The following is a 15994-nucleotide window of genomic DNA, read 5'->3' as shown; positions in this document are numbered from 1 at the left end:
TTCTACAAACCAAGTCTCCATTTCAATGTTAGATATTGGAAAAAGAACAGCAAATTAAATCCAAAGAATATAAAGGGAAGAAAATGGCATGATAGCATAAAAGATTAATGGAACAGAAGAAACACACAATAAAAGAGATTAATAAAGTCAGACTTGCTAAATTGAAAACATTAATAAAAGTGCTGAACCCTTAGCAAATGTGTGTGATGGTGAAAGATTGAAAACCTCCATCATATCAGAAACAACGCTAGGATGTGCTGTCACTACTTTGTGTCCTAGTATACTGGAGGCCCCAAGCAACGCAGTAAGAAAAAGACAACACTTTAATGTTAGCACAGTAGGAAATAGGCATTATTTGCATAAGATATAATCAAAAATTTGAGATTTTATACCTAAATAGTATCAACTAATAAGAGAATTTAGCAAGTGTGCTGATTATAGCCAGTGTACAGAAATCATTGCATTTGCAGGTACCAGTAACACAGGTAGAAATTAAACTTTAAGAACAAGATACTATTTAAGGCAATGTAAATAATCCAAATACTTAACTCTAGGTGCAAGAACTCTATGTAGAACATTGTAAAATATTCTTTAGAGGAATTACATATGATTTATTTTATTTATTTATTTATTTTTTCTTTTTGCGGTATGCGGGCCTCTCACTGTTGTGGCCTCCCCCGTTGCGGAGCACAGGCTCCGGATGCGCAGGCCCAGCGGCCATGGCTCACGGGCCCAGCCGCTCCGCGGCATATGGGATCCTCCCAGACCGGGGCACGAACCCGTATCCCCTGCATCGGCAGGCGGACTCTCAACCACTTGCGCCACCAGGGAGGCCCTACATATGATTTAAATACTATTGAATTCATGAATTGTAAGACTCAATCTTGTAAAGGTGGTTATTTTAAGAAAATTGATTAATACTATTCCGTCAAAACCCCAGCAGATGTTTGTTGTTTTGGGGGTCTGGTTTGTTAGCTTCAGTGTATGTGTGTGTGTGTTTGTGTAAACTGAAAAAGCGGTTTTCATTTTGAAGTTGGGAGTCGATTTTTCTACAAGTCTCACGCTTTATCCTAGTGTCTGGAACAATGTGTAAACCCCAAGCACCGCAGCAACAGCACCTAATGGTAAAATGGGCCCGTTTGTGTATCCCCAGGTCTCCATATGCCCAGGTGCGTGGTATGCTCACTATGATACCACAGTGTGCTTCTGCTTCTATTCTAATGAGTCATGCACTGCTTAATTCTCTTCTAAGTTAAAAAGAAATCCATGCATGTGTTGTTGAGTGGTTTTGCTTTAAAGTTTATAGAAGTCTGTGGTGGAAAATTGTGCTCATTAATTTTATGAAACTATTAAGTTAAAACATACATGATACTTTAACTGAAATTTGTGTTCTTACATAGGAAGCATCATTATTCTACTTTCTTCATTGGTTGCTGCGACAGGAGAAACTGTTTGAAAAACATGGCTTCTACCCACATTGAAAAAGCAGACCAAGACTCTACTGCTTTGTCTGGTAAGTACTGATTTTTCCACAGTTACAAAAGTACTGTGTTTGTCTGCCCTCTAGTGGTTACAGAGCAAAGTCCAAAGAAAAATTCCACAGGTCAGAATCAGATGATTTAGTTTTGAGAAACTATTATTATTATTATTGTAGCTCAGCCTGGCTCTCTGTGTAACGTATTACTACATTTAGAAATCTGGGACAGGTCAATAGCCTAGGCATTGGCATACACTTGTACAGCGCTGTTACATATGGTGTTATCAAGTATGCAAGATTTTTAGTTCAATACTAAAAGACTAATATCAAAATAATTTATATGTTGGTAAAAAAATAACAATGGAACCCAGTCAAAATGATAATTATAGATAAAAGTTTTGAACCCTTACACATGGTGCTAAGCACTTTCCATACATTATCTGATTTTATCTACACAGCAATTATGGAAGCAGGTCACCATTTTACAGATAAGGAAACGGGCTTGATGTGGCTAAGGTCAAATATATGACATCACTTATATGTGAAATCTAAAAAAATAAAATCAACGAGTGAATATAACAAAAAGGAAACAGACTCACAGGTATAGAGAACAAACTAGTGGTTACCAGTGGGGAGGGGGAAGATACAGGTAGGAGGTTAAGAGGTACAACTACTAGGTATAAAATTAATAAGCTACAAGGATATATTGTACAACACAGGGAATGTAGCCAGTATTTTATAATAACTATAAATGGAATATACCCTTTAAAAATTGTGAATCACTATGTTGTACAACTATAACTTATAATATTGTACATCAACTATATATCAATTTTAAACGTTTTAAAAAGGTCAAATATAAACCATAATAATAGCTAACATTTTTAAAGCAACTTTTAAGTGCCAGAAACTCTACTAAGCACTTTGTATGTCTGTATTAGGCAAGGTTCAGGGTAGGAAACAGAAGCCTCTCCAGAGATTTAAAGTGGAAGTGGGTAGAGACAGAGAGTGCAGCCCTTACAGTCAGGGAGAGGCCAGGGAAGCAGGTTCTCGGGTGGCTGGGATGCCCGCCGGGATGACACAGGCCCAAGCGGCTCCCACCTCTGAGGCTGGCCCCGACATGAGACCACAGGTCTCACAAGACTGAAAAATCCGGACAGTGGACTGGAACTCCGCTGCAGGAAACCTCCGAGTTCTGACACCTTGCTTGCCGGCACAGATGGCTGAGCTGCAGGGACATGGCCTCTCGCTCCCGTCCAGCTTCTGCCTTTGGCGGACAGAACACAGCTCACACCCAGAGCCCCTGCTGCCAGGGAGTGGGCCTCCCTTCCAGCCGCGGTGGACCAGGAAGGAGCATGGGAAGGGGTGGGGGTGGACATGGGGGCAACTGGCCACATCACACACAACGTCTCGTCCGTCCAGTCCCCACAGAGGCACGTATTTTCATTTCTGCATCTTGGAGATGAGGAGGAGAGGCCCCAGCAGGTGACATCATACGCTGGAGCATCAGGGGGGGAGGCTGTGCCTCTTTTCTCCCAAAGCACAGCACGTCCCACTCTCTTGATGTGACCGCACGATGTCAGCGTTCATTCCAGTTTAGAATAACGTGGAAACGGCGCCCCGTACACACACGTCTTTCTTCATGTTTCATCAGGATGAGACCCAGATTCAAAGAGAAGTGAAGTGAAGATGGTCTCCTGAGTGAGCTGACTGCCTGGGCTTGGGATAAAAAGACGTAAAATGAAAACGCAGCTCTCGGGGGCTTCCCTGGTGGCGCAGTGGTTGAGGGTCCGCCTGCCGATGCAGGGGACACGGGTTCGTGCCCCGGTCCGGGAAGATCCCATATGCCGTGGAGCGGGTGGGCCCGTGAGCCATGGCCGCTGAGCCTGCGCGTCCGGAGCCTGTGCTCCGCAATGGGAGAGGCCACAACAGTGAGAGACCTGCGTACCGCCAAAAAAAAAAAACAAAAAACAAAAAACCCGCAGCTCTCCTGCTCATGTTCTTGTGGGAAAACAAATGTGTTCACTAATGCTTGCAAGACTGCCAGGCACGGGAGCTCGTGGTGTTGCTGGCGCCGGAATGTGGGTGCGGTTGGCATACTTGGAGGAATCGAGGGGCGTTACACGTACTCGGCGCAGCACGGGGTGCTGCTCTTGTCTGTCCAGCCGGGCTGCCGGGCTGCGCCTTCCCTCGGCGCGCTCTCTAGACGCGTCCTCAGCTCCAGAGGCGGATGTGGAGCCACATCAGGCCAGTCTGACCGCTCACCTCAAAAATGAGCGCTTTGGTAGAGGACCCGTGGGGACTGCAAACAGAACTGCCACGTTGTGTGGTAACCGTCTTCGAGGCAGTCATTTCCTGGCCGCTTTAAGTAACGCCCGTGACTCCTGTGGAGATTCCTGCGGGGGCGGGGGTCCTGATTCTTGTCTCTTCCGAGGCACAGTTGTTCATATATATATATATATATGTGGGTATATATGTATATATACGTGTGTATATATATGTGTGTATGTATGTGTGTGTGTGTGTGTACATGTATATACACATATTTTTGCAAGGCTGGTTGAAAACAGTGGCCTTTGTCCTCATCCAAGAGTGTATTAAAAGCACTTGGGGAGCTTCTAAAAACCTCCTAAGCTAATGCTGCACCCCGGCGGTTGTAATTTAATGCATCTGAATGAACAGAGTGGGGCTCAGAAGTGGACGTTTCGAAAATTCTCTGGCGTGAGTCTAAGCTCACCTTCGTTGTGAATCATTAACCTAAAATGGATAGCGCTGTGATCTCTTCAGGAGAAACTGAAGACAGAGGCTCGGAGTTGTAATGACAACTTGAATAAGATTAAGTCATGAGCTAGCAATGTCACAGTTTCCTGGATTAGAAATAGCTTGTTTGAATTTTAGGAGCTAGAGATTTAATAGAGATTTAAAAGTGTCAGAATCAAGGATGTAATATTTGTAGGGAAATTAATTCCGGCCTTTTTGAAAGGTGCCTGGCATTTTTTTAAAAGGGAGTGCATATAACAGATCTAAAGTGCCCTCAGGTGGCTAAACTGTAAATTACACTTTAGTGAAAAGATTTATTTGAAAAAGGTGAGTAGAGAGGGAAGAATTCTTTGGAGTCCAGGATTTTCTTCTTCTTCTTCTTTTTTTTTTTTTAAAATAAATTTATTTATTTATTTTTGTCTGTGTTGGGTCTTCGTTTCTGTGCGAGGGCTTTCTCTAGTAACGGCGAGCGGGGGCCACTCTTCATCGCGGTGCGCAGGCCTCTCACTGTCGCGGCCTCTCTTGTTGCAGAGCACAGGCTCCAGACGCGCAGGCTCAGTAGCTGTGGCTCACGGGCTTAGTTGCTCCGCGGCATGTGGGATCTTCCCAGACCGGGACTCGAATCCGTGTCCCCTGAATTGGCAGGCAGATTCTCAACCACTGCGCCACCAGGGAAGCCCCAGGATTTTCAATTCACAATATTAGAAGCTGCGATTTGAAAAGGAGATGTAGATGCCGTGAGATGTGTCTTTTAGCTGAAATTTCCTCCCAAAATTGGTGATGAATCATTTCCATCCCTAAACCTCAGGTGTACTAGGGATGTATATCACCTTAGGAAATCCATATTTCACTTGCAGTTTTGTTTTCTTATTGTAACCTGGACTGGCCTCCTTAGACTCACTTTCCATTGAAATGCACCAGGATTATATCGTCTGGGTTGACACAGAGGAATAATCACATATTTTTGTAAACCTTTGTTTATAATGAGGATTATGGATTTATTTATCCAGCAAATATTAATTTAGGAGCTATTCTGTGCCAGCATTGCTCTGGGCATTGGGATTACAGTGGTCAACTAGACAGAAAAGATCTCCATCCTCAGGGATGTGTGTGAGGTGTGTGCAGAGAAGACAAACAAAGACCCAAATCGCACCCTGCCCAACTCACCATCACCCCTTCATAGGAAACGCCATCCATGCAGATCATCTGATGTGCCTTGAGGGGACTAAACATGGAGGTGGGACGGAATCTCGTGGGTGTGCTGGCAGCTTTAGGTAGGATGGTTAGGGATGGATTTGAGGTGAGAAATGAAAGAAGTCAGCTGTATGCAAAAGAGGGGAAGAACCATCAGGTAGAGAAAGAACAGGAGGGGAAGAGCCAAGCGTGTTTAGGGGAAGAGTACAGAAAGCAGAAAAGCCAACGCGCGGCGGGGGGGAAAGGAGCAAATGGACCAAGAGGAAGCAGCTGCCAACCAGACCTTGACCGCTGTACTGTATTCCGAGCTAGTGAGCCAGCCGCGGAAGGCTTTTAACAAGCGGGATGCGGAGTGAGTCAACTGGATTTGCATTTTTATAAGTCACTCCTGTGCTGTGGGGAGTATTGTTTGGAGAGAGGCAAGAGGAGAAACAGATCAGCTAGGAAGCAATAGCAATAGTCCAGGCGAGAGAAGATGGGTGAACTCAGATGGTAGAAATGGAGGTGCAGAGAAGCAGACAGGTTCAAGTGCACAGGTATGCGAGGGGAAAATTGGCAGGTCTTGTTAATGGCTTAGATGTGAGGGATAAGGGAAGGAGGGCAGAGGATGACTCCGGAGTGTTTGTCTAGAGTTACCGGGTGGAAGGAAGTGCAGTTTATCATGATACGAAACACAGAAGCAGAAGTTGGGTTAAGGTGGGAAAGCACCTTTTGGACTTGTTACCTTTGAGATGCACGTGGCATATATGCTAACATGTCAATAGGCAGCTGGCTCTAAGAATTTAGAGCTCAGGGCAGAATTAGGAACTGGGGCTGTGCATTTGGCACTCATAATCTAGTCATATGCGTTATTTAAAGCCATGGAAATGAATGAAATTATCTAGTAAGAGGTTAGAAAAACACAAGTAAACTGAACTGAACCTGGGGAATTCTTACTTTTTGAGGTCAGGTGGCGACAGTGAAGTCATCAGAGGTGGCTGAGGTGAAACATGGAGAAAAGCAGAAGAACATGAGGTCGCAGAAATAAAGGGTAGTATTTCAAGGAATGAGTGGCCAAGTATGTGAAATGCTGTTGAGTGTAAAGTAAAATAAGAATTTTAAAGTGTCTACAGAATTTGGCAACATGGAATTTTTTGAGACCTTGACAGCAACAATTCAGTGCAGCGGTGTGGAAGAAAGCCAGATTAGAACAGACAAGAATGATTATGTAACATCACCGAGAAGAGATGTCAAGTAGAAACTTCCAAGAATTGTGCTGTAACGGGGGAGCAAGGAAATGGGTGGCAACTTGACATTTTTCAAGTAACATCTTTTTCCAAATGGGGTTACAAAGAAATGTTTTCATACTTACTGGATCAGCATCTTAATAAAGAAAAACATCAATAGAAAATTGATGATGTAGGAATGAAGTCCTTGAGAAAGTAACAGGGGATGGCAACCAGAGTGCACTTGGAGGGGCTGGTCCTTAAACAGGAAAGGGGCACCTTTACACCAGCAGGAGAGACAGAGACCATGGCCATAGACATGGATCATGTTCATCTCTAGCTAAGGTCACTTGACCATCTTAAGAATCTTGTGTTTTTGAGTTACAAGATCACATTTTTTTTTGCCAGAATTTCTTTGTGCTTTCCAAAATTTGGGAAACATTGGGCTAAATAAACTTCCTTTACTCTGGGACTTTTCAGACTCTTTTTAAAATTAAAAACAAAAAATTTAAATTTTTTATTGGGGTATAGTTGATTTACATTTACAATGTTGTGTTAGTTTCAGGTGTACAGCAAAGTCAGTTATACATATACATATACATATATCCACTCTTTCTTTTTTTTTTTAGATTCTTTTCCCATATAGGCCATTACAGAGTATTGAGTAGAGTTCCCTGTGCTATACAGAAGGTTCTTATTAGTTATCTATTTTATATATAGTAGTGTGTCCATGTCAATCCCAATCTCCCAATTTATCCGTCCCCCCCACCTTATCCCCTAGTAACCATAAGTTTTCTACACCCGTGACTCTACTTCTGTTTTGTAAATAAGTTCATTTGTACCCTTTTTTTTTTTTAGATTCCACATATAAGCAATATCATATGACATTTGTCTTTCTGTGTCTGACTTACTTCACTCAGTATGACAATCTCTAGGTCCATCCATGTTGCCGTGAATGGCATTATTTTGTTCTTTTTTATGGCTGAGTAATATTCCATTGTATATATGTACCACATCTTCTTTATCCTTTCAGACTCTTTGATTTGCTCATGCGTATTGTACATTTCCAGAAGGGAATTTATAGAATGCAGCATTCTCCAAACCCCTTTGACCACATAAATCTTTTCTCCTGAACTATCCTTTGTACTTTGGAAGAAGATTTCCAAGGAACATACCTTAGGAGATTCTGCATAATCAAAAGGACTGGAGTTTCTTTTATTAAAATTGATTTTTAAAAGGCATTTTTCTTTATGTCGTTTCTCATAAATCCCATTTTTTTTCTAGCACTCAAATAAATTGAAAAGAAATGAGATTATATGGTAAATATGTGGGCACATGCTGTTTTTAGCCAGTTCCTAACTTTTCCTCGATAGACTGAACAGTAATGATGCAAGCACAGCTTTGTATCTGATGTTGATGTAGTTGGGTTCATTGCCGCCATGTTTGTTACTGTTTTCTATTTGCTGTCCTTGTTCTCCCTGTCTTCCACTCTTTTTCTGCCTTTTGTGGTTTTAACTGAGCATTCTATGAGATTCCATTTTCTCTTATTAGCATATCAGTTACACTTCTTTCTTTAACTTTGTAATGGCTGCCCTAGAATTCTCAAGATAGTGTATAATTAATCCAAGTCCCTGTTGGGGAAAAGCACCACAGCACAGACAGTGTGAGTACCTTCTGGTAGCAAAATAATCCTAATTCCTCCCTCCTGTCCTTTGTAGCATCACTTACTTTCATTTTGTTTATACATAAGCATCCTTAAGCACATATGTACTTAATATATATACATCAGCATATGTAACCAACTACATTGTTGCTGTTATTTTCAACATACTGTTATCCGACAGATCAATTAAAAATAAGAGAAATAAAATAAAAGCTTTTATTTTACCTTCACTAATTCTTTTCTCTGATGCTCTTCCTTTCTTTATGTAGATCCCAGTTTCTGACCTGTATTAATTTCCTTCCCTGTAAGACTGTTTTTTGACATTTCTTGCAAGGAGGGTCTACTGGCAACAAATTCCCTCAATTTTGGTTTGTCGGAGAAAGTCTTTATTTCTCCTTCACTTTTGAAGGATAACTTCACAGGGAACAGAATTCTAAGTTGGAGGCTTTTTTCTCTCAATACTTTCAGTATTTCACTCCACTTTCTTCCTGCTCACGTGGTTTCTGAGGAGATGTTGGATGTAATCTGTATCTTTGTTCCTCTGTAGGTAAAGTGGTATTTTCCTCTGGCTTCTTTCAAGATTTTTTCTTTATCTTTGATTTTCGATAGTTTGAAGATGATACGCCTACATACAGATTGTGTTGGTGTTTATCTTCGTGTTCTCTGAGCTTCCTGGATCTGTGTTTTGGTGTCTGACTTTCATTTGGAGAAATTCTTAGTCACTATTTTTTCCAGTATTTTTTCTGTTCCTTTCTCTCTTCCGTCTCCATCTGGTATTCCCATTACATATATGTTACATGTTTTGTGGTTGTCCCACGGTTTTAGATAGTCTGTTCTGTTTTCTTCAGTCTCTTTACTTTTCTCTTTTTGGAGGTTTCTACTAACATATATGCAAGCTCAGAGAGTCTTTCTTCACCTGTGTCTAGTCTCCTAACAAGCCTATGTCAGGCGTTCTTTATTTCCGTTACAGTGCTTTTTATCTCTAGCATTTCTCTTCCTTTCTCTCTTATTATTTCCATCTCTCTGCTGACATGGCCCATCTGCTCTTGCATGCTGTCTGCCTTACCCATCAGAGCCCGCAGCGTATTAATCACAGTTGTTTTAAATCCCCTGTCTGATCATTCTAACATCCCTGCCATGTCTGGTTCTGATGCTGGGTCCTTCCCTTCAAACTGTGTTTTTTGCCTTTTGGTAGGCGTTGTAGTTTTTCTTGAGAGCGGGACGTGATGCCCCAGGTGAAAGGACTGCTGTAAATTGGCCTTGGTGGTGAGGTGGGAGGGGAAGCGTTCCACAGTCCTGTGATGAGGTCTCAGAATTTAGGGAGTCGAGGCCTCTGGGCCATGAGCTTCACAGGTGTTTCTCAGTTTTCTCTCCCCTCTTAGGTGGGGCAGGATGGCTAGAGCGGGCTGCAGTTGGGTATTTCCCTTTCCCCCAGTCAGTTGGGCTCTGATAATCCCCCAGCAGGCTACGCTCTGGTTCACCAGTTTCACCTGAGGGCAGCCTTGTTGAGAGAGTGTTCTGGTGTATTTCAGACAGTTCCTTTTCCCCTCCAACTGCCGGAGCCCAAGGAGCTTTTTCTCTGCTATTTACTGGAGAAGCCTTGTCAGGATCCTGGAGGTAAGTGTCACAAAACTATGGGGACCTCCTATGACTGTGTTTACCTGCAGTGTTTAACTCTCCACGTTGTCCGCACTGAGTCTGCAGCAATTCATTAATCACAGTGCAGGGCTCTCCCCCAGCATGAGTTCCCATAGCTGTTTCTGCTCCAGTAAACCACAGCTCCCTGTATTTGACTGGCTGTCTCTCCAGTCTTGGGGAGAGCAGTTTGCCCTGTGTCCTCATGTCTCTCATGGATCCACGAAGAGCTGTTGATTCTTCCGTCTGTTCAGCTTTTTTTTTTTTTGCGGTACGCGGGCCCCTCACTGTTGTGGCCTCCCCCGTTGCGGAGCACAGGCCCCGGACGCGCGGGCTCAGCGGCCATGGCTCACGGGCCCAGCCGCTCCGTGGCATGTGGGATCTTCCCAGACCGGGGCACGAACCCGTGTTTCTGCATCGGCAGGCGGACTCTCAACCACTGCGCCGCCAGGGAAGCCCTGTTCAGCTTTTTACTTGTTGGGAGGGAGTGGCAACTTCCAGACTCCTTACATGCGGAGCCAGAAGCCAGAAATCTCCCCTTTTCCTCTAATAGTAAACTCTGAATAAAAATCCATCCATTTACAAACAGAAATGAAAAATGTATCACAGTCATCTATCACCTATACTTTGAGTATCAGATATAGGAACTCCTAAACTGCCTAATATAATATAGCATCTTCCAAATAGAAGGCATTTTACAAGTACTTGTTGAATGAGTACGTAAGTGTATGAACTTCATTTACCATGACCATTTATTATTTATTTATCTTGAAATGAGGAATTAAGTATCTTTAAAAAATTTTTAAATTGAAATATAGTTGACATACAATGTTGTATTGGTTTCAGGTGTACTGCATAATGATTTGACATTTGCATACATTATGAAATTACCACCACAGTAATTTGCATCTGTCTCCATGCAAACTTATTACAATATTCATTTATTATTAAATTTAAAAGAAATCCAGTTCATTTGCACTATTTAAAAGAGTTTGAATCACCTACCTATTCTGTCTTGTTATATTGGAATAGTAGAAATGGTTTTACTGTTAGAATAGATACTGGTGGTCAGGAAACAGCATTTGCCCTTCCCCAGACTAATAGACGTTTTAAAATTAAAAATGTAATTAATTAAATAGTGAATTTTCAACCCCTCGAGGTCTTGTTCATATATATATATATTATTAAAGTATAGTTGATTTACAGTGTTGTGTTTCTCATGTACAGCAAAGTGATTCAGTTATACATATATATATATTTTTTCATATTCTTTTCTATTATGGTTTATTACAGGATATTGAATATAGTTCCCTGTACTATACAGTAGGACCTAGTTGTTTATTTTACAGCAGTTTGTATCTGCTAATCCCAAACTCCTAATTTATCCCTTCCCCACCCCCTTTCCCCTTTGATAACCATAAGTTTGTTTTCTATATCTGTGAGTCTGTTTCTGTTTTGTAAATGAGTTCACTTGTATCATATTTTAGATTCCACATAGAAGTGTTATCATATGGTATTTGTCTTTCTCTGTCTGACATACTTCACTTAGTATGATAATCTCTAGGACCATCAATGCTGCTACAAATGGCATTATTTCATTCTTTTTATGGCTGAGGAATATTCCATTGTATATAGGTACCACATCTTTATCCATTCCTCTGTCGATGGACATTTAGGTTGCTTCCACGTCTTGGCTGTTGTAAATAGTGCTGCTGTGAACATTGGGGTGCACGTATCTTTTCAGATTAGAATCAGATCTTGTTTTTAAATCCATGGTAGAACCCAGCAGAGTAATCTGCATGTAGTAAGGACTCAATGAATATTTGTTGAATTTAATTAGACTTTCAAAACAACCTGTCTTCATTAAATTTAACAAAGAAAGTTACACATATTTGTTTCATTTCAGGAAATCCAGGAGGGCCCAGTCACCCCAAATCATTTTCAGAAGGAGACCAATAATATCTGAAATGCCACTTTAGAAAGTCACTTCTTTACTCATCAAATCTAGATGAAATATTTAGTATGTACCAGCCACACTGCTAGGTGCTGGGAACACTAGGCCACAGTCTGGTGCAGAGAGTCAGGTGTGCAAATAACATCACCTATTTTGTTGTCTTTACTTTTTGACAAAGGATCTTCATCTGCCTTTTGTGTAGTGTGCTCCTCTCTGCATCCTGCTCCTTCTCTAAGTGGTTTCTTATTCTTAGTATTGTTCATCTTGGAAAGGTGAGCCGTTCTGAAAGAGAGTTGGGTGAGGTGTCAGAGGAAAGGGTGGGCCTGCAGATTTTGAAGATCAGCCAGTTTCCCCACACCCTCCAGTGTTCTGGGGTTACAAGAAGGTCCCCCGGGGCTCTGTGAAGTCTAGAATGTCTCTGATTTGGTACGAGGTGGGGGATGTGTGTACATATATGTGCACGAGTGTGTGTTTGTCCACACGTGCACACACAGGCGTGCTGAGATCTTTTTTCCTTCTCCAGTGGGCAAGTTCAGCACCTGCGGGGCTGCTTGCTACTGTATTTTATTCTCTGTGCTGTCATTCCCATGGCAGACAGCTTTTAAAATATATTTCCTCTTTCAGTTCCACCTTCCTGGGGCCACTGCTTTGCAACACAAAGGCATCTTGGAGGCTCCCGCTGCCCGTCCCCCATGGGAATCTTGCTATTCTAACCAGAGACCACTGTTTGCCCCTGAACGTGGGATGTAGCTACGGTGAACTCAGCACGCTACATACACTGCCTGGGTTCTGCTGAGATCCTGGTCAAACTTTCAAGGCCCTGGTCTAATTATCATTGCCCTTTGGAACTCTTTTCTATGTATTTTCATCCAGAGTTACGGACTTTCATCAGTTTTTATTGAAGATGAGGTGGTCTTTTCTGTTTTTCTCCTTATTATTGTTGGATAGTTTCTAAGAAAGAGAGGGACAGAGAATCTTTTGCTCTGCCTTCCTTTCCCAGAATTCTCTCAAAAGGCTTAAAAAGTAGTTGTAGTGGGAGTGAAGGAGAGAAAGATGGAAGGCTAAAAATTGTTGGTGATAGAAAATCAGAGTTGAAGATTTAAGAAGTGAAGTGTTAGATGGTGACATGTTCAAATATGCTCTTAAGTATCCGAGGTTGAGCGGAGATGAAAAAGTATGGAGGTGAGGTAAGACACTGTCAGGCCGGGGTCTTGATTCCAACATCCATGTGAAATTTGATGGATAACTGCAGTAACTGGCAGTGAAGAGAAGGCTGTGGATCCCATAGCAAAGTTCTCAGAGCACGTGCGTTCATTGAAAGCTATGGGTAAGAGAGTAAGAAGGCAAACTTTTTATGCTGTGTCTTAAATGAGAGAAGTTGCATCCCATGACAGTTGAAGAGAAAAATCATAAAGTGCAGGACGTAGGGGCAGGCCTGGTAGGCAGTGTCTGCAGGCATCAGCCGGAGCTGGGGGTCTGGAGGACCGGGGGGTGGGGGGCGTGACGGATCACTGGAGGTGGAGCTCTGTGTCAGGAGAGATGGCTTCTGCTTTCACATAAATCACAGTGCCTTTGCCAGCATCGGGTCTCATGCCTTCCTAGGCATTTTTCACAATATACAGAAACTCTGCTAAAATCTGTGCTGGAATTTCTGATTTCATTAAATTTTCACACTTACATTTTCCCTACTTCTTAATTAATATAGAGTAGAAAGAAAAATACTATGAAAAAATGTATGGTAGCTGCTTTTTCTTTCTGATGGAATTGCTTAAATTATCTCTGGGGTAGATGGTTCTTTTGTTGGTGAAAACACTGAGATGGGCTCTGATGGCATTTTTGCTTGAGAAACGCAATGCTGTCGGTCTCATTTGGATGGAGTCAGTGGGAGAAGGACAGGCGTGGACTGTTTGACAAGATAGAGTGAGAGGAATTTCGAGTCACGGTGAGTCAACCAGAGGAGATCATCTAAGTGACAATCAAATGAGGAGGAAGGAGAGCCTCCTGAATGTGACAGAAGGCAAGGGGCTTGGGGGTGAGTGTGGACATTGAAGAATACTTCCACAGCAGAGGAGTGATAACAAATACTTAGAAACAGGGATGTCCTCCACTGAATTTGCAGTAATCCCTTTCCATTTTATACCTTTATATGGTTACTGTCAAGTGTCCATTGAATGCTTTTTTGGCTCCAAATAGCCTAGTGTTATTTATAATTTGGGGAAAGAAAGAAAGAGTTTCGGTTAGGACTGGTCATGACTCTGTGTGGCAGAAAACTTGAAAGAGCATGGCTTAAATATGGTGGGAAACTTATTTCTCCTGTAAAGAATTCTAGGGGAGGGCCATCCAGGGCAGCAGTGCCAGCCCCGGGGTCATCAGGAGCCCACAGCCCTTCCTGTTCTCCATTCAGCCACCTGAGGGTACGGTTCTCATCCAGCAGTTCCCTGTGGTCACTACAGCAGGCATCAGACCCCATCCTACACCCGGTAGGATGGGGAAAGGGAAGAAGAAGAGCATGTTTCCTCTTTTCCAAAGAGGCTTCCTGGAAGTTGCACAGAACTCCTCCATTTCCACAGACCTTTATATGCATCTCACTCACCAGTACTTAGAGTCAAGGGAGGCTGGGAAACCAAGACTCCTAGCTGACTGCAAGCTGTCTAGCTGAAAATTAGTATTCTTTATTTTGAGAGACAAGGTGAGCACATGTATCTGGAAGGAGACAGGTACTGGTGTTTCTGCCCCAGAAACATGAAATCCAGCAGGGGGGCAGGAGGGGCAAGCGGGCCAGCTGGGGACCGCAGCTGGGTGAGCTCGCAGCGTGGAGATCCACGCTGACTCAGAAAAGTAGCGCCTCTCCATCCTCATCCCCTCAACCCGGCTCTCAAGAATGCTCAGGAATTTACCGGAGGAGACCGGGTAGGACTGCTACAGCAGCTGAGGAGGGCTCGCGCTGTCCTCCTGTAATACTCTATTTGATCTCAATAGGAACAATCTACGCCCAAAGGGCGGACACATGAATTACGGTGCAGGAGGCCCCGTTGCCCACTTGTTAGGGTGGGACAGCTCCAGCTTGACTTTGCTCTCCACCTCTCCTCTTTACCCACCCCACACGTTTATACCTTTATATTCCCTGTATTGGTAAAACTATTTATTGAATAGTTAAATACCTTTTAAAAGTATTTCTAACAAACATCATCTCTATCTCTTTTTATAAAACAAATCTATCTTGTGTGAATTCAGGATGCTTGTCAGGACCTTGGCTAGTTATATAAATCTTGACCTATGGACCAAACGTCTGATTTTCATTGTATATGTCCTATTGCCGGCTGTCTTGGGAAAGTATGGAGGGAGCTTCAGGGTCTGTGATCAGCTGTCCATAGGATTAAGATTCCCCAAAGCAGGAGGAAAGCAGGAGACTATTATCGTAGCCACTTGGCCTGGAAGCCAAAAAACTCTCTCTGGGGAGGAGAAGAGTTTCCCAGCTCTGGGTGTGGGAATAAAACTTGTCGTATGTGGGCTGTCAGTGCAATATTGGCGTCCTGCGTCCAGAAGACTTGATTTACAGAGTCTTGAAAAAAGTACTGGTTTGAAAGGAGAGGGGCAGATGGATTTATAATTTTATTATAATCAGATATGTTTCAAATCTTTTAAAATAAAACCTGCGCCCTGGGTATTTTTTCTTTGACCGGTGTATCTTGTGAACTAAGGTCAACATAACATTTAAAATTCAATAACTTAGTCGGTGGATATAATAGAAATCACAGTTACAGGTGAATTTTGCTCCTTTAAAGCAAGAATTCTCAAAACATTTGGTTTTAGAGACCCTATACACACTGAAATGCTATTAAGACACTAAGGAAATTTTGTTTATATATATTTATAATAGAAATTAAAACAGAATTTTAAATGTTTATATAGATTCATTTGAAAACCCATAATAATCTCATCACATGTTGACATAAATAGCATAATTTTAATGAAATAACTAGATTTTCCAAATAGAAGTTGAGTGAGAGGAGTGGCAGTGTTTCACCCTTCTGCAAATCTTTCTACTACCTGTCCTAATAGTGGGTTGCTGGATTAACCTGTCTGCCTCTGCATTCAGTCTTTGG

General features: G+C 42.4%; 1 protein-coding gene across 1 annotated transcript in view; it reads left to right on the top strand.

The window, feature by feature from the left end:
- The window catches only part of LOC309800085 (uncharacterized protein), a 66544-nt gene that overhangs the window by 14262 nt on the left and 36288 nt on the right, over positions 1–15994 (top strand). Inside the window, exons 4-5 of the mRNA XM_082613916.1 lie at positions 1401–1513; positions 9832–9916. Coding sequence (XP_082470042.1) covers positions 1401–1513; positions 9832–9916 — 198 coding nt within the window. The remainder of the gene's footprint in view (positions 1–1400; positions 1514–9831; positions 9917–15994) is intronic.

This window comes from Mesoplodon mirus, assembly GCF_964341445.2.
Source record: "Mesoplodon mirus genome assembly, chromosome: 3".
Classification (NCBI taxonomy): Eukaryota; Metazoa; Chordata; class Mammalia; order Artiodactyla; family Ziphiidae; genus Mesoplodon; species Mesoplodon mirus.
Note: the sequence above shows the minus strand (reverse complement) of the source record. Positions and strands in the feature narration are given on the sequence as shown.